This window comes from Episyrphus balteatus, chromosome 2, assembly GCF_945859705.1.
Source record: "Episyrphus balteatus chromosome 2, idEpiBalt1.1, whole genome shotgun sequence".
Taxonomy (NCBI): domain Eukaryota; kingdom Metazoa; phylum Arthropoda; class Insecta; order Diptera; family Syrphidae; genus Episyrphus; species Episyrphus balteatus.
The window spans coordinates 103,216,421-103,238,272 of NC_079135.1; the positions used below are offsets into that span (position 1 = coordinate 103,216,421).

Consider the following 21,852-nt stretch of genomic DNA (forward strand, 5'->3'; position numbering starts at 1 on the left):
TTTTTTTTTATTCAAGTCAGTGTGGTTAAAGTGCGATATGATATAACCATGTTAAGCTCATATTATAAATGTATTTCCATTAAAAATACAAGACCAATATCCTTGTATTTGTTATCAAGGAAAAAAAGTTTATTTTTTTTTTTCAAAAACAGCTTCACAGTTTTTGATACAAAAATCGATGTTACATTTGTAGTTTATAGGACCAGTTCAGTAATTATTTTTAAGACAACTCCATTTTCTCTATTTTAAGCAAAAAGATCATGAAACTTGTAGAAAACGCATTTTCGAGAAACTCCGGTCGATCCCGTAAGCGTCGTAAAATGAACCATTTGAAGGGTTTATTTATTTCAAACAATCATAATTTACAAGAAAAAGCTAAAAAAAATACCTTTTTTCTTTTCTCATTATATTAATTTTTTACTTGCTCTATAGGGCAAGTATTGGTTTCGTGTCAAAAAAATAATTCGAGGTTTTAATCAAAACTAACATTACGATAATGGAGAAGTCTGAAAAAGTGGTTTTCGTCATGACGTCCGTCGGTCTGTGCGTCGGTGCGTCTGTGCGTCTGTGCGTCTGTGCGTCGTCAAAAAAAGGTGTACAAGAAGCTGCAGCCTAAACAGGTGGACGAATTTTCTTGAAATTTGGTACAGATGATTATTTTGTAATTTCCAAGGTTTGTTTTTTTTTGTTTTTTAATATCTCGCCTAGAACGTATACCTCCCATACAAACTTTTCGAGGTTTTGCAATTTTCTCGAAAACGGCTCTAACGATTTTGATTAAATTTGACACAAGTAATGCTGTACGTATATCTAATATAACTACGTTTTTAGTTTTTCTCAAAAAATACGGATAGTGGAAATATGACAATTTCTTTTTTTTTCAATCGCTAATGTCGGCTCTTCCCGTGTATCGTTAATGAGTTATTGCAATTTTCTCGAAAACGACTCTAACGATTTCGATTAAATTTGGTATTCGTTATAGTCTTAATGAGTCTAACAAAACTGCGTTTTTAGTTTTTCACAAAAATTTCCTAGAACGGTATGGCGTTGCCGTTTTCTGCCAAATTGATGTATTTTTTAGTTAATGTCGTATATTTCATCAAAGGCAAAGCCAATTTTATTCAAAATTTGCAGACAGATATTTCTTGTCATTTAGAAGTGTAAAATGTAAAAAAAAATCTTAAAAGTTTTGAAAAAAAAAAAAAATTAAATGGAATTTTTTTACTTTTATTTTTTTTTCAAAATTTAACGAAAATCTTTAATTTCCAATAGTTATTTAAGATATAGATACTTTGAACTACAAGAGCAAGTACGTGCGGCTCCAGTCGTGCATTTTATTTTATTTTAAAAGCTCACAAAAAAAAAAAATTATACCATTAAAAAGCCAAATATTTCTTATAAATAATAAAACTATTTTTAAATTTTTACAATGAGCAAAAAGTATTAAAATAATTTATTTTAAACAATCATTTTCATCAAAAAAAGCAAAGAAAACATGTAAATTTATCTTCTCACGCTATATAAATTTTTTACACCATCTGAAAGCTTATTGTCTTAGCTAAAAATATATATATAGATCAAGTCTATGAGACATCTACAAAAAGAGCTAGATTTTCTTAAACTAGATGAAATTTCATCAAAAAAAAGCAAAAAAACATTTATTTTTATGTTTTCACGCTATAAAATGAATTTTTTCCCTAACAACCTATAAAAAATTTTATACCATGTGAAAGATTATTGTTTCACCTTTCAAATGACGTATCAATCTCATTTCAAAGATGCCTACAAGAGAAGTTAGAATTTTTTAAAATCGGTTAAAACGACAAAAAAAACTTTTTTTTAAAAACTTATTTTTCTCCGTATTCAGTCAAAACTCTTTTAACGATTCCAATTTTTGCTCATGTATGCGCTTTTATCAGCCCTACATGTCCCATATAATTTTGAACGCTCCCAAAAAAAGCTAATAATCAAAAACTACCCAAAAATACCCCTAAAAAAGTAGGTATTTTTTAAAAATCTATATTTCGAAACACAGAGTGTTGGAAAAAAATCCGTATGAGACACCTAATTTTTTTTCCTTTATCTTTCACCTGGCACCTTTAGAATTGTCAAAAAAATTTCCCCTACCCATAATCAACATTTTGTCATACCCACAACACCTGATCAACGTTCAAACAAAACGTTATAGCGGAGTTCCAAAATTTTTTAGAATTTTTTCTTAAATGCAGTTATCCTTAGTCTCTTCTATCTATAATAAAAAGAATCAACTCTCTACGACCACGCGTTTAGATCTTAGCCCAAATTTCATCTTTTCGTTTTACCCCTGTTTACCCTATTAAATGACGGAATTTTTAAAAATCCTTCATTTGGATTAGGCTTCAGATTATTATCTTTCAAATAAGCTTTAAGAGATTTTTTTATTTCTTATAGTTTATTTTTAATTTTGAATTTAAATTAAAGATCAGTTGAATAAAAAAATAGATATTATTTGTATTTTTGTAAATCATAGAGTATTTATGCAGATAAAGGCAGGTTTTATCAACCACAATGTGTCGTAACAATTTATTAGTCTTTTATTGAGATTTTTTTCACTGCCTTGGAATGGCGGCACAAAATTTTGTTTGATACACACAAAAAAAAAACAGATTCCCTAAAATATAGTATATTAAAAATTCTCAAGTTATGTTCAACTCCGAGTGAAGAAAATGGACCTAAGTATTTTGAGGAGTGAAAAAAAGTTAAAGCAACCTAGTCTTTAATAGAGCTGTGGAATTCAAAAATCCACTAGCGTGGAACACGTTAGTTTATTTCGAAATTAAGCTTGATTCCATTGTTCAAAGATTGTGTTTTGTAATTTTATATTTTTCCACTTTTAGATATTTTTTTTCATCCCCGTCCCCTATTTTATCCCTTTCGTCTAAGAAAATTGACAAAAATGGTGATTTTCCCCTCAATCTGGGAACCCTGCATACGCCTTAGTGACCCTCAAAGGTCTTCCTAATATCACTGATTATGTTTATAGAGTTGAATGAACGCAAAGATAATTGAAATATTCAAAATAAAATAGAGCTTTTCAAATAATGTTTTTTTTTGAAAATTCAATAATTGTTTTCATAAAATAAAAAAAAAAACGCTGCGCATTACCAACTAACTTTTACAAAACTTCGTCTTCCAGGGTTATTCACCAGGAGGTCAATTCCCGATCTGTGAAACTGTGAAAAGATAAGTTTTATTACGTTTTCATACTAAATTCGATTCTTAATTTATAAAAAACTAGCTGATCCGGCGGACTTCGTTCCGCCATTTTTTGTATTTATTTTAAATTTTTGACTCTATAATTAGTTAACATTTTAAATGAAAAAGGGAATCAAAACTTGAAAAGTTCGTAAAATGAGTTTAAAAATATTCACTTTTAAACTTTTAGCAAAAGTAGCCTATGTAAAATATTTCCTATGTTAAAAAACGGCCAAAAAACTTTATACAAAAAAACTTGTTTTTCCCATTATTCGGTCAAAAATCATTTTAAAATTTAAAAATTTGCAAATGCTTGCGCATGACTAAAGCCTATATTTCCTATAAGCTTGAGATTGTTTGGAGGCTTATAAAAATTACAAAAAAATTAAAAACTACTCAAAAATGTCCCTAAAAATTAGTTGTTTTTCAAAAATTCAAATTTCAAAATCCAGGGCCTATATGAAAAAAATCCTTATAAGAAGCCTAAATTTTTTTCTTAGTATCTTTCCAATCGTGTAACTCAAGTTTCCGTAAAAAATTGTCCCTACCTTTAATAAGCCTTTTGTCGAAGTTCTACCAGATGTTTTCACTGCACAAAAACCTTCACAACTTAGTTTTGAAATTTTTTAGAATTTTTGCAATACCTTTTTCAACCTTACAATAAATTTATCTATCATTTAAAAAAGAAATTCAACTCTCTACAACTTACCGTTTAGAAAATAGCCTCTATTTTCAATGTCGTGTTACCCCTATTTAAACTATAAAATCATTAATTTTTTAGCCTAAAACCTTCTACTCTTATTCCCCTTTGAAACCAAACTTTAATATATATAAAATGCAAAAAAAAACATGTAATTTTATTTTCTCAAGCTTAAAATGTGTTATCAAATGAAAGGTAATATTATCAGGATGCAAAATAAAGATAAATCAAATTTTTATAAGCTCTAACTATTGAATAAATTTGTCTATCATTTAAAAAAAAGTCAACTCTTTACGACTTACCGTTTAGAAAATCGCCTCTTTTTTCAATGTCGTGTTACCCCTATTTACCCTTCTCCTCTTATGCCTCTTTGATTTAAAAAAAAATTAAGAAAATAAGTCAGCCGGTGTGGCCGGTTAGCGAACGTACACAAAACCAAACTTTAATATATGTAATAGATTAAAGCAAAATAAAATTAAAATAAACTTCAAAAAATGAAATGAGTAACGTGTAACGAAACGTTACTTTCTAAACAGTATCGTTACTCGTATGTTTTGTTACTGGGTACTGAAGTAACGAATCCTACGAGATACGAAACATACGAGTAACGACCCCAATACAATTTCAATACTTAATCATCCGATATATGAGATACGCAACTAAGTGATACATTCAATTTGACGCATTCAGCATCTCGTTTCCATATCGTTACGGTAGTCGAAATGCTAACTCCATATAATTATTTGGAGTTTACTTTTGTCTCGATAAAAGCAGTAGTGCCAAGGTATCGTTGTGTAAGAAATATCAAAAGAGACGTTTTAGTATTTTCTCCTTCTTCTTCTTCTTCTCCATTATCGACGATAGTCATGATCTCGGATGGGGTCACAACTCTCCCACTCTACTGCTTCACACTACGGCTCCGCATGTGGGGTTCTCCATGGTGCCGAAATATACCCATGTCGCAAGGAATGTGTTTATGACCTTTTTGTTAATGGTCTTGAAATGTAGCTTAAAAATGTACAAAAGTTTTTTGGTTTATTACCACAGTTTTGTCAAAAAATTAGGAAAAACATAAAATAAATTTCCACGTTTGATTAAAAAAAAATCAAAAAAAAATCAGTATAGCTACCTTCAAACTCTTATAACATGAGAATGCCTCAACTTAAATTAATGTTTATGGCCTTAAAATGTAGCTTAGATTATACAAATTGTTTTTGATTTTTTTTTAGACCGTATGCTTCTTTAGAATATATATAGTAATCCCTTTTTTTAGTTGGCCCCTTCTAGGTTAAAACACAATTAAAACAACTCATTCATATAACTCTTTCTAAAATATAATTATATTCATTTAATTTTATTTTTTATGAATAAATTTATAGCTACATTGATTTCATTTCATTTGTTATTTTGGTTTTGTTAAATTGCATGAATTCACAGCAAAGAGCAGTTAATTTTAATGTCTGTTTGTATATAATTTCATAAATGTATATATATTTTTTGATATATTATTTTTTTGTTAAATCATAGAATACTAACTTAATATATGATAGTTTTTTTTTAGCTACCAAAAATTAGTTTTAAAATTTAAAATTAATAAAAAAAAATGATTTTCTGATTTTCTATAAATTCGGATTATCTTCATAAAAAGATAATAAATTTTTACTATCCAACTATTTTTGTTCACAACATTTGAGATTTTATTTGATTTATTAAAAAAAAAAAAATTAAATCCAAAACTCAATAGAAGAATATTTTTTTTATTTATTTTTATATTTTATATATTTGTTGAATGGCAAACATTAAAATTATTTTTTTTTTGTTTTTTATTTTATATTAGTATTTTATAAAAAATGCTATACCATACATAACTAATAAAACTTACAAATTTATTAACAATTCGTGGGTTTTTTTTTTGTATAAGATTTTTTTTTTTTTGTTTAACATTATAATTTTACATTAATTTTTTATTTTTATTTTATTTTTAATTTCTAATAATTGTTTTTTTTTTTTTTTTGTAACAGTTAACGAACAGAGGCTAGAAGAGATGTTGAACAAACGTTTTAGAACCCTGAACAATATATTTATTTTGTGAAAGCATTCGAATAAAGATTGTAGACCTTGTGGAGTTTTTTTTTTTTTTTTTAAGACAAGTTCAATAACGGGGGAATTGGTATTTCAATTTCGTCTCAAGGAGAATCTGTTTGACGTTGGTCAGATTTGGTATTGTGATCGCTTTCTTCATCCGAACAATCTTCGTCATGGGTATGAGTTACAGTTCGGGGTGTTTCTGGTCGAGCATGAGGTAATGGCAATGCAGGTAATGATTCAACTCCAAGAAGCTAAAAATAAAAAAAAAAGATATTACAAAAAAAATTTTTAAAACTTAGGAAAATTCCTACATTCTTATCCACAAGAACTAATCCATCATTTGAGACACTACCCGAAGTAGCAGGTTTCGGTTCTCCATCTTCTTCGGGACCCTTTGCTCTGGATCTTTGTATCATTGGTGCTCCCATACTAAAACGTTGTTCATGCGTTACTGTCGATTCGTGGGGCAATAGCATGGCTGGCGCCCGGAACATATACGAGAATGGATAATAAATTAAATTGAGGAAAGTTGCCGCATACAAGTCAGCGTATCTAACGACTTGACTTGAAAAGAATGTCTGTCTGGAGCCCGAACGGAATAGAGAGCCCATCATACCATAAGCTAAATCCATTTTGTGCGTCACATCACGAATGCTTGTTCGAAGATTGGATATGTCGGGTTTTTCCTTTGTACTCGAGTCGAGGTTTCTAAAAAGAAGAAAAAAAAACAAAAAGATTTAGAAAAATTTGAAATTATTTATGGTAATAAATAATAATAATAATTTTTAGTACAATTTCATATACGACGTACGACATTTCTTCCATTTCATCATGGAGTTTTTAAATTATATTAAGGTTTCTGAAAAAGCTTATGTTGAACAAATAAAAATAAAAATTGAGTTAAAATCGGGCAGATTGAGTTCGAAAAAGTAAGAAATTGAAAAAAAAAACTTTGTGAATTTAAAATCGAAAATTCACTTATGATTTTTTTATCAAAATCGTATGATGTCTCTAATGCGCCCCTTTTAGAAAAATGTTATGAGTTTATTGAGGTTTTTCTAAAAATTGTTAGGTATAGAATGATTATCCTCTAAAATATCTAGGATATTAACCCAAATCTAATTTTAATTTACTCAAAATGACTCAATGCAGAACAACTAGAAATTTCAAAAATCCAATCTTTAAATAAAAAAAAACTACGAAAAATTGATAATTTTAAGTCCGAATTTCTCCAAAACAACTAATTCGATCTCAATGAAATTTTTTTGTTCAAAAGCATTTTTATAATTTTAATATAAGCTAAAAATAAAAGTCCAAAGGGATTTTTGTTTTTAAAACTATATTTGTTTAAAATATTTTATGCTGTTATTATCTTTACAAATATATTTCAAGAAATAATTTTTTTTTAAATATTTTTTTTCGATAAAGGGTTATTCAATTTTGTTTTTAATAATATTATATCCATCCTGGAATATGACATATCAACTTTTATTTTGAATTAAAAAAAAATTACAAACGGACTTTAAAGTTTTAACATTCTTTAAAAAAAAAAAAAACTTTATTCCATTCTTCACCCAACAACGTTTCGTAAGAATTCCTTACTTCGCATTCCAAAAACAAAAAGCCCAAAAGAGCCTAATAAAACATAATAAATAAGTATTAAAAAAGAATTGGTCCAACACATACAAAAATTGTATTTTACTGACTCTTGCTAATTTAATTTTACATAGAATCAAGTAATAAGGAACTGACAAGTTTTGTAGAAAATTTCAATTGAATTTTTTTAAACAAAATTACTACGAACTTAAAAATGTTAAAAAAAATTAGAATCTTAGAAAAAGAATAAATGAAATAAGGGAAAGCAAGAAAACATTGTTTTTGTTTTGTTGATACTTGAATAAATTCAATTGCTCTGACATATTTATGACTTTCAGTTCACCTAGCCAGAAAAACATGAACAAATCTTTTTTGTAGACAACCTCAAAAATATTGAGAAAAATGCATAGAACTATTTTTATTTCGTTTTATTCTTATCATTTACGAAAATAGTTTGATTTGGATACAATTTTTTGAAAACATGTTTTTATGTTTCAAAATATTATATTTTCGAATTTTTACTCAACTTTGGAGGGCGTCAACTTTGAAAGGGATGCCACTTTGTTATTTGTTTACTTTAAAAAAAAAGTTTTATCAATACTTCATAATGTTGAAGGTTGTCTTCCAGAGGGATTTTCTCCTTTAAGATGGTATAACCAAACAATATTGTTGATTTGTCAAAAATGCAAAAAATTAAAAAGAAATACTGATGGAATACCTATTTTAAAATTTTATTTTGCATTTCTACAAAAAAAAAAACTCAATAATCTAAGAAAAAGTAGTTTAAACAAAAAATTGCATTTTTCCAAAATCAATTTATTTTCAAAACTATTTTGATTGAAAACTAAGCCATTTAAAAAAAATTAAGAATTCGAAAAGTCTATATATTTTGCTTCTTCAAAACAAAACGTACATTTTAACAAAATTCTATTTTCAATGAATATAATAATAAAAAAAAAAACAACACAAAAACTTGACTCTACAGAGAAAAGTAATTGGAATTCTCTCACTCAGAAAAATGATCGGTTAAAAACAACGTAAAACTCGTGTAATATTAACAGAAGGAGTTTGCTAATATAGCACCTGCAAACTAACCCCGGTTAAAATTACACGAGTCGACTCGGTTATTCAAAATATTGTTTAATCTAACCCACTTTCATTGTACTAAAATCTCAAATTTTAACCGAGTTTCTTGATCAATATAAACAAGTTGATCGGTTAAAATAACCTTCTAAAATGGTAATTTTAATCAATTTAATTTAACCGAGGCGACTGCGTTGATTTTAGCAACGAGAACTACCTAGTTTTTAACCAAGACTACGTTATTTTTAACACATTTTTACTTGCTCTATAGGGCAAGTATTGGCTTAGTGTAGAAAAAAAAAAAATCGAGGTTTTAATCAAAACCAACATTACGATAATGGAGAAGATCAAAAAAGTGGTTTTCGTCATGCCGTCCGTCGGTCTGTGCGTGTGTGCGTCTGTGCGTCTGTGCGTCCATCTGTACATCGAGCTAGGGCCTAAACGGGTGGATGGATTTGCTTGAAACTTGGTACAGATGATTTTTACGTAATTCCCTAGGTCCATTTTTTTTATTTTTTTAATATCTTCAATTTAACGCATATCTCCCATATAACGTTTTCGAGGTATTTCAAATTTCTCGAAAACGGCTCTAACGATTTCGTTTAAATTTGGTGTGCGCAGTACTCTTATTGATTTCAACAAAACTGCGTTTTTAGTTTTTCTCAAAAAATGCCAAGAGCGGAAATATGGCGTTGCCGTTTTTCAAAAATTGACATGTTTTTTAAGTCCATAGATTTCATCAAAGCATAAGTCAATTTTTTCAAAATTTACAGACATCATAGGTATTGAAGTGTAAAATGTAAAAAAAAATTAAAAAAAAAGTTTTTCAAAAAATTTTTAAAAAATTGAATTTTTTTAACTTTCGATTTTTTTTTTTGTTTTTATTTTTTTTTTCTTCACAAAATCTTAAATTTCCAATAGATATTTAAGATAAAGATGCTTTGAACTACAAGAGCACGTACGTGCGACCCAGTCGTGCATTTTATTTTTTTAACCCACCGAAAAAAGCTTTCCATCATTTTTCTGCGTAATTCCTTTAAAAAAACTTTCTCGTGCCCAGTACGTGATATTTTTAAGCTTATTATTTTAAATCTTCTTTATATCCCTTTTTATAATACAAAGTACAAAAATGTTTTAAGTACAAAGTCAAAATATTTGAACTAGAGTACCATCTCAAGATCGCTTCTTTTTTTTGCACAAATGTGACATGACAAAAGAAAATACACTGTTTATTTTTGTCCGGTTTAATTGACAACAAATTTTACTATTGGTATATTTTATGAAAGTGTCCGTAAATTTTGTACAATTATGTATAGAATTTCAAAGGGACACAATATATTTTCATTGTATTAGTGTTCCACCTGTGACGATGAAATTTTTTTCTTCGAAATTAAAATGTTATCCGGTTAGGACAAATTTTAACTTATCCAATGTGTGAAAAATGGGAACAATTTTTCGTCTAGTTTTCTATTGCAATTTTTTTCTTGAAATTTTTAAAAATGTGAACAATTTCAAAATAAAAATTTAATATAAGAATATTTGCTGTGTTTCAATTTTTGTTTGTACGATATAAGCTGATATAAAAAATTAAAAGTGCCTTTCAATACTTCACCTAGCGCAGAACTAACCTCATTCTATAACGTATGGCTTTGAGCAATTTTTCAATTCGATTTTTTTTTTTAAGTTTAAATACATATTACTTTAGCTTACTTACTTGTACATATCACCCAACATAATATCCAATTGCTGTAATTCAGCAAAAAATTGACATTTATCAGTCCACACATGCAGTTCCTGAACCAACTCAGGGACAATTAAAAATGTCCTCCAGCCTCGAATTTTTTTACTCTTCAAGATATCACCAAATATGTGATCACCAATATAGAGGACATCTTTGCCCTTGGCGTTGATTAAAGAAGTAAAAACATCACATGAACCACCTGAATATACCTAAAAAAAAATTAAAGAAAAACATCAAAAACAATTCAAATCTCCAATGCCACCCTAATGTATTCAATTCATACCTGTCCCTGTTGAAGTGGTCCAATATGAGTACCAATCTTTAATGCTCCAGTTGTTGTATCAACCTGTCTTAAAATTGTTCCTTCATCGAAAAACAATGGTTTCCTAGCATCAACAACAATCACATCGAAATAAGTTTTCCAATTGCGATGGGGCTCATTTTCTTTGGCTCCATGTGGAAAATCAAACAAGTATGACATTATTTTGTCGGTAAATCTGTAGTCACTGTTTGTCAGCAAGAAAACTTTAGCACCCGAATCACGGATGCGAGACAATACCATTGGAAGCCTTGAATCCTTTTTAACGTACATATCTAAGTTCTAATGAAAAAAAAATTGTAGTTGTTAAAAAGTGACAACGTTAAGAAAATATGTGTTTAGTAGGGTGGGTCAAAGAAATCGAAATTTTTTTTTTTATTTTATACTTCGATTGTTCCAATTTATAATCGATTACTAGAAACCTTTAGAATATACCTACTCACCAAATATGACCTCTTTATATTAATGGGAAAGTCCTCCACCTCGCAATTTTTCATTTTTACTTCAATCTTTTACTAAAAACAAATCATTTTTTTTTATGAATCGACTTTTTATCAAAATTTCTGTATATACATATTCTTGTAGGGCATTAAACGCTCTACAAAAAAGACGTCATACACTTTTTTCGTTTATCTAGCAGTTTAAAAGATATTTGAGGTCCAAAAATTTAAAAATCTTTAAAAATTCGTTTTTGTTCTTAATTTTGTAACAAATTAGAAAAATTATTGTAACGAAGCGTCACACTTTCCTTTCCACCGCAAACCAATTTAATTAAAGCTGTATGGAAACCAACCATCCCGGACTATAAACCCGAAACCAAAATAATAAAACGTCCCAGACTATGCTATCAACAGCAACAAAAAGAAATCAATTTAATTAAAACTATTTGGCAACCGCCCATCCCGGACTATAAAACCGATACCGAAACAACTGAACGTCCTGGATTATGCCATCAATAGCAACAACACAAACACGACAACATACATTTTGTTTTATACTCAAAACTGTTATTATTATTAATTTAATATCAATTTTACCGTTTAATTTTATATAGTTCACACTTGCTTTGTGTAAAAATATTACTAAGTAGAAGTAAGAAATTCTGAATAAAGCAGAGATCTTTTGATTCTACTTCGAGTAGACGATTTCTCCCTCAATACTCCTATTTAAGCCATAATAGATATACCGTATTCTTGTAATTTTTTAAATTTTGGCAAATTTCCGTTTTGAAGTTAGCTAGGTAGATTTAGCGTCTCTTTCCGAGTCCCCCTTCTCACCTTGAGTTAAGGGCATTACTTCCGACCATTAGGTATAATTCCCGTCTCTATCCGAAGCCACCATCTCATTTGGAGTTTGGTCACAATAGCATATTTTGGTCACCGTAGGGTTTATTTCTTTTATCTCCGTCCGAGATCCCCTGCTCTCTTGGAGTGTTGGGCATTATTTTTAAGTAGTATATAAGTTTTATTTAAAATTGTTATTTAAAGAAAGTAGAGAACAATAAAGAACTATTCTATAGTGAAAATAAAGAATTTGAGTTTTTGGTTTTTCTTCTATAGCCGAGTTTTACTGTGCTTTCTTCGGCAAAACCCTGGAACCGGCGAGCTTACCTCAGCCTTTGATAAAAAAGCATCACATTATAATAAAATCAAACGAGCAAGACATATTCTTTTAGGAAACAGATTGCTCCACAAAAATGGTCTTGTTAACTTTTTTCATTAATCTAACCCTTTGAAAGATATTCATGGTCAAAGTTAGTAAAATTATAATTTCTAATTCTTTTTCTGAAAAATCATTATTATCAAATTATCTACAAAAAAGTCCTTGGTATCAAATTGATTGCTTTAACCATTTAGAGAATATTAAGATTTCAGTGAATTAGAAAAATTGTGAAAAGTAAAAAACAAGTTTTTATAAATTTTTTTAACTTTGACCTTGAATATCTTTGAAATGGGTAGATTAATGAAAAAAGTTGACAAGGCCGTTTTTGTGGACCAATCTGGTTCCTCCAAGAATATGTCTTGCCCATTTAATTATTATAACTTTTCAATTTGTTACAAAATTAAGAACAAAAAAAAAAATATTCTCAATTTTTGGACCTCAAATATTTTTTTAAACGGTTAGATAAACGAAAAAAGAGCTTAAGGCCTTTTTTGTTGAGCGTTCAATTTCCTACAAGAATATGTAAAGAAATTTGCTAAAAAGTCGATCTATAAAAAAAGAATTAAAAACTTTTTCTGAGCAATTGTGGTTAAGAAAAGAACAAATAGATAAAGCTCAGAAAAAGTTTTAATTCATTTGAATTAATTTTGTATTTAAAAATTATTTTTTTTTTAATTCACTCAGTTTGTTTATGTTTTTAAATTACTTTCAGTAGCCTTTTTTATGAAATAAAACCTATTTTTTTTATGAAAATAAACTGGGCTTTAATAAAAAGCACAAAAAATTAATACTCATTAACGTGTTTTTTTGACTTAAATGATATGAAAGTGTAAAAAACAACTTAAGAAACGAAGAAAATTGTGTTTGATGCAAAATTGTGGAGAAACGGTTGTCCGCAGAAAAAAAAGTTTTGAGACAAACTAAAGCTGTAATAAATTCTTGATTGGTTGTAAAAAAAATCTTTCAAATCAAACGTAGTTTGGCAAAGATAAGGCCAGTTAAAGGACAAGAGAGCAAAAATCATAAAAACCGTGGTACTAGAAAACGGGACGAAAACGATAAAATTACCGCATGAGTTTTTCGACTTAAAATGACCTCAGGAATCCATAGTTTTCATTTGGGGCGGTGACTGTGGGACACCCTGTACTCGCTAAATATAAGCTCCTCCGCTTCGCAATTTTCCATTTTTTTTCCATTGACCTCGCATATCTTTCAAATGGTTAGATTAATGAAAAAAGTTTATAAGGCCTTTTTTGTGGAGCAATCTGTTTCCTACAAGAATATGTCTTGATCATTATAATATTTCAATTTGTTACAATATTAAGAACAAAAACCGAATTTTAAAAGATTTTCTGAATTTTTAGACCTCAAATATCTTTTAAACTATTAGATAAACGAAAAAAGTGTATGAGGCATTTTTTGTCAAGCGTTCAATTTCCTACAAGAATATGTAAAGAAATTTGCTAAAAAAGATTGATGTAAAAATGGAAAAAAAATTGCGAAGCGGATGATCTTCCCATTAATATAAAGAGCTCATATTTAGTGATTATATTCTAGAGGTCTGGCAACCGAATTTTCAAAGCATAAAATAAAAAAAAAAAATCCCAATTTGTTTGACCCACCCTAATGTCCAATATAATTAGATACTTACTTCAGTGGTTTTCTTCTTTAAGTCTCCTTGAAGATGTACATAGTCAACAGCTCGTCGAACATCTTGGAAGATCGATTTGAAGGACATAAATAATTCGCCAGCTTTAACTCCGGTTTTGTCTCTGTAAAAAATAAAATAAAAATAAAAATAAAAAAACATGAACGAGGAAATGTGTTAGTACCAGGAATTTGTTTTTGATTCTATTTTTTTTTTCAGAAAAAAAAAAAAAAATAAAAAAAGGATTTCCTTCAACTGTGAAGGTGACATATTGTTTGTGATATGTGTGGACCTGGGTCAGGATGGATGCACGTTGAAATTCATATCAAAATAAGGATTTTCCATCGCAGCAGGAATCTGGATGTGATGGTTAACATTGAAAAGAGATATTTATAGAGTTGTTGCTTTGGTCATATTATATAGCCTTCGACCATGACCGTGACATTCATATAAAGACTCGACTGCATTTGGTCAGCTAAGAGCTTAGTTCACAACAGAGTCCAGAGAGAATTCCATTCACATGTGTATTCCATACACATGTCATGTGAGTCAATGGCGAGGATTCAGGAGGATTTATACAAAAATCAAAAGAATTTATAGAAGACAAATATGAAAGGAATGTCGTCAGAACATAATGCATAGTGCATTTCTGGATATGTTCGTGATGATGGTTGGAAATAATGCAACAGGTGGAAGGAATATGATAGTGAGTGGGATCTTTGTGATATGGACAAAAGAATAAATATTTCAAGTTGCCAATGACGTACACGTTTTAGTGTGTCTTTGAAAAGAATATGCAGGCGAAATCCTGTGTTGACTTAAAAAGTTACTTAAGATGGTAGTTGAATTAAGGACTTTTTGAATTGATATTCATAAAGTGGCTTTGTAAAAATGTATTGAACATTCTCTCCTTTTTACTTGTGGAATATGTATGTTAGGAAATTCATTCAAAAGTGGAATAGTGGGACTTGGAATCATAAATTATGAAAATTAGTGATGGGAACTATCGAATAAAAACTATCAAACTATCGATAGTTGTAAAATATTCATTCATTCGATAGTTTTAAATCATTCATTTATTCATTCATTTAGTTACTATTTTCATTCGAAGAGTTTTTTCATTCGATAGTTTAGTTACTTTTTTCATTCGAATAGTTTTTTCATTCGATAGTTTAGTTATTATTTTCATTTGAAAAGTTTTTTCATTCGATAGTTTAGTTACTATTTTCATTCGAATAGTTTTTTCATTTGAATAGTTTTTTAATACAATAGTTTTTTTATTCAAATAGTTTTTTTAAACGATAGTTTTTTTATTTGGATAGTTTTTTTATACGATATAGTTTTTATTCGATAGTTTATTCGATAGTTTGTTCGATAGTTTTCATTCGATAGTTTTATTCGATAGTTTTTAATCGAATGAATAAATGAATGAATGAATGAATGAATGAATGAATGAATGAATGAATGAATGAATGAATGAATGAATGAATGAATGAATGAATGAATGAATGAATGAATGAATGAATGAATGAATGAATGAATGAATGAATGAATGAATGAATGAATGAATGAATGAATGAATGAATGAATGAATGAATGAATGAATGAATGAATGAATGAATGAATGAATGAATGGATGAATGAATGAATGAATGAATGAATGAATGAATGAATGAATGAATGAATGAATGAATGAATGAATGAATGAATGAATGAATGAATGAATGAATGAATGAATGAATGAATGAATGAATGAATGAATGAATGAATGAATGAATGAATGAATGAATGAATGAACGAATGAATGAATGAATGAATGAATGAATGAATGAATGAATGAATGAATGAATGAATGAATGAATGAATGAATGAATGAATGAATGAATGAATGAATGAATGAATGAATGAATGAATGAATGAATGAATGAATGAATGAATGAATGAATGAATGAATGAATGAATGAATGAATGAATGAATGAATGAATGAATGAATGAATGAATGAATGAATGAATGAATGAATGAATGAATGAATGAATGAATGAATGAATGAATGAATGAATGAATGAATGAATGAATGAATGAATGAATGAATGAATGAATGAATGAATGAATGAATGAATGAATGAATGAATGAATGAATGAATGAATGAATGAATGAATGAATGAATGAATGAATGAATGAATGAATGAATGAATGAATGAATGAATGAATGAATGAATGAATGAATGAATGAATGAATGAATGAATGAATGAATGAATGAATGAATGAATGAATGAATGAATGAATGAATGAATGAATGAATGAATGAATGAATGAATGAATGAATGAATGAATGAATGAATGAATGAATGAATGAATGAATGAATGAATGAATGAATGAATGAATGAATGAATGAATGAATGAATGAATGAATGAATGAATGAATGAATGAATGAATGAATGAATGAATGAATGAATGAATGAATGAATGAATGAATGAATGAATGAATGAATGAATGAATGAATGAATGAATGAATGAATGAATGAATGAATGAATGAATGAATGAATGAATGAATGAATGGATGAATGAATGAATGAATGAATGAATGAATGAATGAATGAATGAATGAATGAACTATTCGTTAGTTCAAATCATTCAGTTACTAACTATCGATAGTTCAAATCATTCGATAGTTCCTATCACTATATAAAATCCCACATCCATCACAAGTGCGTATGCGGGGAAACCCTTAATTTTTGCATCTTTTATAATATTAATCAGAGTATTCTTATTTTTCTCTTATTTCTTATTTTAAGACATAAAAGATGGGCCTTAATTTATTGGTATATTTTGTATTTTTGATGCGCTTTAGACAAAATGTCAAGTTGTTCAAAAAAAAAAAAGAGCCATTGATTGGACAGAAGCCAACATGAAAAATGAATCCCAGGCTGTGGACCGCAATTTGGCACAGCGTAAAGAGCTTCAAGATTTCACGAAGAACCATATAAAAAACCACATCTCGATTGGTTCAGCTAAAAAATGACTGATAAAGACAGTTTTCTTATATTTTCTTACAAAATGAATTTAAAACAATATGTTTATTGAAAAACATTCATTTGCTTGTCTTTTTACTTAAAAAACATTGTTTTCATGTTTACAATTTAGCGCAATTGTTATAAGAAAATCCATAGGCCTTATTAAGAACAACGTAAGTAAGCTTTTTTTTTTAAATATCGAAAAAAATATACTTTTCAATTTAAAAATAAACAATAAAATCTATGTTTTCATGTAGATAAAATGACACAGAATCATAATTTTTTTGGTTTTCTCAGATATTCTCAAGAATCTAGCAGATATTAATGAGCAGATATGAGTTTTTTTTTTCATGACATTACGATGATAGACAATGCCAAAAAAGTGGGTCCCGGAAGTCTGTCTGTCTGTATAAGGAACTAGAGCCTAAACGGATGGACCGATTGACTTCAAACTTGCTATGTAGCAGTTTTTGGAGACCCTCCAGAGGGGTTTCTGGAATTAATTTTTTTGGACCAAAAATAACGATACCTGTCATATAAAAATTTCGGAAATGTTTAATTTCTCGAAAACGGCTAAAACGATTTTGTTAAAAAATTTCAAATGTTCTATCATTTCAAGTTCTATCATTTGAAGAAAAAAATTTTTTTTTTGAAAATCATTATTAACGGTACCTGCCATAGGACCACTTTTTTCAAATCTGATTTTCTGCAAAACTGCTTGTTGTATTTCAACGAAATTTTTTATACAATAGCATTTATATAATTTTATTATAAGCCAAAAATAAAATTTCGAAAAATTTTGAATTTTTAAAAATTTTTGAAATTTTTTTTTTGAAAAATCAAATTTTCGAAAACGGGACATTGAATTTTTTTCAAATTTTGTTTTTAGATGTTGATTAGTGATTTCTACAAAATGGCATAACAATTTTTTCCAAAAAATTATTTATAAAAAATTATTTTTTTAAAAAACGGCTCTAACGATTTTGAAATTTTTTTTTTCTAAAAATGCACTTTAATATAGCAAATAAAACTGCATACTTGTTTTGCGGGGCGATTTGATTTCAGATGTTGTTTTATTATTTTGAAAAATGAATTTTATTTTTTTTTAATTTTTTTTTTAATTATTACCTTATTCTTTTTTTTTTTTTTTTGTTTTTATATACCTACATTTCCCAAATTTCTATATAAAAAGTCTTGAAAATTTAAGCAACTTCAACTCTAAGAGCGTTCGTGCGACCAAGTCGTGCATTTTATTTTAAACTGATATCCAATGTACCAAATTTTGTTCACTTTTATTGTGGAAAAAATGCTCATGCAAATGATTTTTTACGCCAAAAAGCATAAAAGAACAGCGGATGAGAAACTGAAAAACGTGCTTATTAATCTCTAACTTTTGAATAGTCTTTGGAACTACCAAAGGAATTTCAATAATTGTGTTGTTTATTTAAATTGAAAAAAAAAAAACTGTCCTCACTCATGATTATGGCAAGTGCTAACAATCAACATTTCTTTTTTGAAAACATTACGAAAACTTGCAGCAATATTATACTAGCCATGTTTTTGTAGTAATTTTATACTAAGCTTAGCAAAATTTTGTACGGTAAACAACAACACAAATGATTGCCAAGGATAAACAAAAGTAGTTGTTTGTTGTGGTATACAGAGAATTTTTTTTCTAAAATTGTACATTTTTGACCCTTCAACAACAAAGTAATATTAGTAATAAATAAAAATAATAATTGTTTGTTGTTGTTAAAAGTATTAAATGTTTACTCAGCTTAGTACTGAGTTATCAGAAAAACATGCTAATTTTTTATTGACCGAGTGAGAATATATCCTTACAGTGCAAATGGACTGATCGATAAACTGAAATGATGGTTTAACTATCGGTATATTGTTTGCGTCTTCATTTTTGGGACCTTTTTTTGTGACTTAATCATTCCAGTAGGTAAAGATTTATAAAAGAAAAAAAAATCACTAGCATAAATTATGTTCTCTTACCTGATATATTCCTTGCTATTGGTGAAGAAATCAATCAAACATGCTAACAAATATGTTTCTGGCAAATTGAAAAGTGTATTTAAAACATAAACACGTGATTCGTCCAATTTTAAAAATTTATTTGGATACAATTCATAGACTTGGGAACTGCAAATAAAATTAAAAAAAAATTTAATTAAATATCACAACAAAAATATAAAATTAAAAAAAAAAAACAAAACTTACTGTTTTAAAAATACAAATCCATGAACACATACAAGAATATTTCCATAGGCATCCATTTTCAATAAATTACCATAGAGTGTGTCAAACCACAAGCCACGTACCGGAAATGAAGGATCGTATTCAAATTGTAGAATCTCCTTTGGATAGCCCATGCTGACCATATGCTCTTTAACCAAATCAAATCCAAGCGTTTCATATTGAGGTGATTTGTACTCTGTTGGAGAGAAAAAATTATAATATCGAAATAAATCAATATGATGTGGTTATAAATCGAATTAATTAAATCCTTTTGCAAATTTTAAATTGGAATAATATGGTTATAAGTTGGATGCAAATCTCGTATTTCGTTTGGAAATTTAAGTAAACTGAAAAAGGATATTGTCACAGAAATCCAATACATGTCTATGGTGTTTTTTTCAATAAAATATTTTATTGATATTTTAAACCAATTATTTTCAGGAAGGAAGATTCGCTATTTCAGTGAATTAATTCAGTATGGATAAGTACAATTTATTAAAATTATAAAAAAAAATGTGTATGGCGTATACGTATTATTTTTTTTATCGAACAACAACTCAGTTGTAGTTATATCGCGATTTTGTTTGAACTTGGTGGTTAACACTTTAAGTGAAAGAGATTCTCGTAAACCGATTTTCGAGCCGATTTCAGAAGAAGAAAAATTGTAGGTATAAGTGTTGATTTATATTTTTTTTTAAATTGTGTACTCATTTTTTTTTTTGAAGAATGTTTACCTAAAGATTTTTATGTGAAAAAAAAATCACCCTTGTAACAGTTCGCGTTTGTCATAAAATGACACAAAAACACCAAACACCAAATTGGAGCTTCTAGAGCAAGTCGTTTTATTTGATTTCTTGTATGAAAAGGAGTTTAAAAAAAATTTTACGTAGATACAGAAAAATTTTCTAACTTTTGTTCAAATAAAAAGTTGATATGATATTTTTAAGAAAATATTAATCGACATTTCAAAACAAAGTCTTGAAATAATTTATGAAGCCGCTTTCAAAATTTTTAAGGACCAAAAATAACGGTACACATATACATTTTGAAAAAATTCATATTTTTTTAAAAAACGGATCCTACGATTTTGAAAAAAAAAAAAAAAAATAAAGCAAGTATTAGTTATTCAGCAAGGTCTATCTTTTGACGAGAATTTTTCTTTCGGAAATCATTAGTTACGTTACTTTAAATTTAATCTATAAAAAGCATTTATAGCTTTAGTAAAAATCAAAGTAAAATTTTGAAAAAAAATTTTTGATTTTAAAAATAAAATTAAAAAAACGGGGAACTGAATTTTGTTTGAAATTTTTGTTTTAGGTGTTCATTACTGAATACTGCAAAATGGCATCGACCTTACCTGATTTTTTTTTTTAACCAGCTCTAACGATTTAAAATTTGTTTTTCCTAAAATTGCATCAAATACATCTACAGAAAAATGAAATTTCATATTTTTTTTTTCCTTTGAAGAAAAATTTTTTTTAATTCTTTTTTTTTCATTTAAACTTACATGGAATAGTTTTATGGATTTATGAATTTCTCGTAAACGACATATGTATTTGATTTCAAACAAAATGTTTAATAATAAACGTTTAAGTTATCATTATAAAACATTTTTCAAAATTTTTAATAAACACATTTTTGGATTTTAAAAATGGTGTTTAATTTATTAAATAATTTAATTGAGTTTATTTAATTAATTAATTAAACACAGTTTTTAAAAATCAAAAAATGACTTTTTTGAAAACTGTATAAAGTTTTTTATATAAAATCTTGTAAAAAATCAAATAATGTATATTTGAACATAAAAAAAAATTAAACAACTGCAAAATCGATCAGGCTTACTTCAATTAACAACCGACATGGGAAAATAATATTTGTTAGCATAAGTTAATTTCAAATTAAATTCGATTAAATTCTAAGAAAAGTTAAAAATCGTGTAGAAAATAAGGTCTAGTTTACCAATCACTCTGTATCTGTGAGAATTCCATTACCACTATTTTCGTGGTCTCGAAATCAAATAAAGCCCTTGTGAATTCAAAATAACGAATCTAAATACAAACTTACCAGCCAGAGTGTAATCCATATCGAAGCCATAGAACTTGATGTTTTCCAAATGCAATGATCTATTGACAAAGATTCTGAAAATAAACAAAATGAAAAATATATTTAATATATAATCAAATTTCAAAAATTCAAAATGATGAATTCACCATTTGCAAAGTTTTCAATTTCAATAAAGTAAATAATAATAATAATAATAAATTGATGACAGGTAGAAGTGAGTAATGTTTATTTTAAGGTAAGAGTGCTCGTATAAGCTACTTATCAGGATATTTAATTTTATTTGAATTTTTGTTATTCCAACATTTTAATAAACTATTAGTTGACAAATAAATGAAATGATTTTTTATCTCTGTGATTTTATTCTCCACTACAATTTCAAAATATTTGAAATAAAAAAAATTTTAATGAAAAAATAGGAAAGAGGATTAAATTGATAAGAGTTGCAAGTTGT

At 27.8% G+C, this 21,852-nt stretch overlaps 1 protein-coding gene across 6 annotated transcripts in view; it reads right to left on the bottom strand.

Annotated features, from left to right (window-relative positions):
- Positions 1-6,050: 6,050 nt before the first annotated feature.
- LOC129912507 (cytosolic purine 5'-nucleotidase) overlaps positions 6,051-21,852 on the bottom strand; it is a 120,312-nt gene continuing 104,510 nt past the window's right edge. For all 6 annotated transcript variants that reach the window (XM_055990779.1, XM_055990780.1, XM_055990778.1 and 3 more), the window contains 8 exons: positions 21,402-21,475; positions 19,320-19,533; positions 19,095-19,241; positions 14,075-14,195; positions 10,726-11,043; positions 10,416-10,651; positions 6,334-6,730; positions 6,051-6,273 (listed from right to left, as the gene is read on the bottom strand). In XM_055990779.1, the coding sequence (XP_055846754.1) occupies positions 6,121-6,273; positions 6,334-6,730; positions 10,416-10,651; positions 10,726-11,043; positions 14,075-14,195; positions 19,095-19,241; positions 19,320-19,533; positions 21,402-21,475 (1,660 nt within the window). In that variant the 3' untranslated portion in view covers positions 6,051-6,120. The remainder of the gene's footprint in view (positions 6,274-6,333; positions 6,731-10,415; positions 10,652-10,725; positions 11,044-14,074; positions 14,196-19,094; positions 19,242-19,319; positions 19,534-21,401; positions 21,476-21,852) is intronic.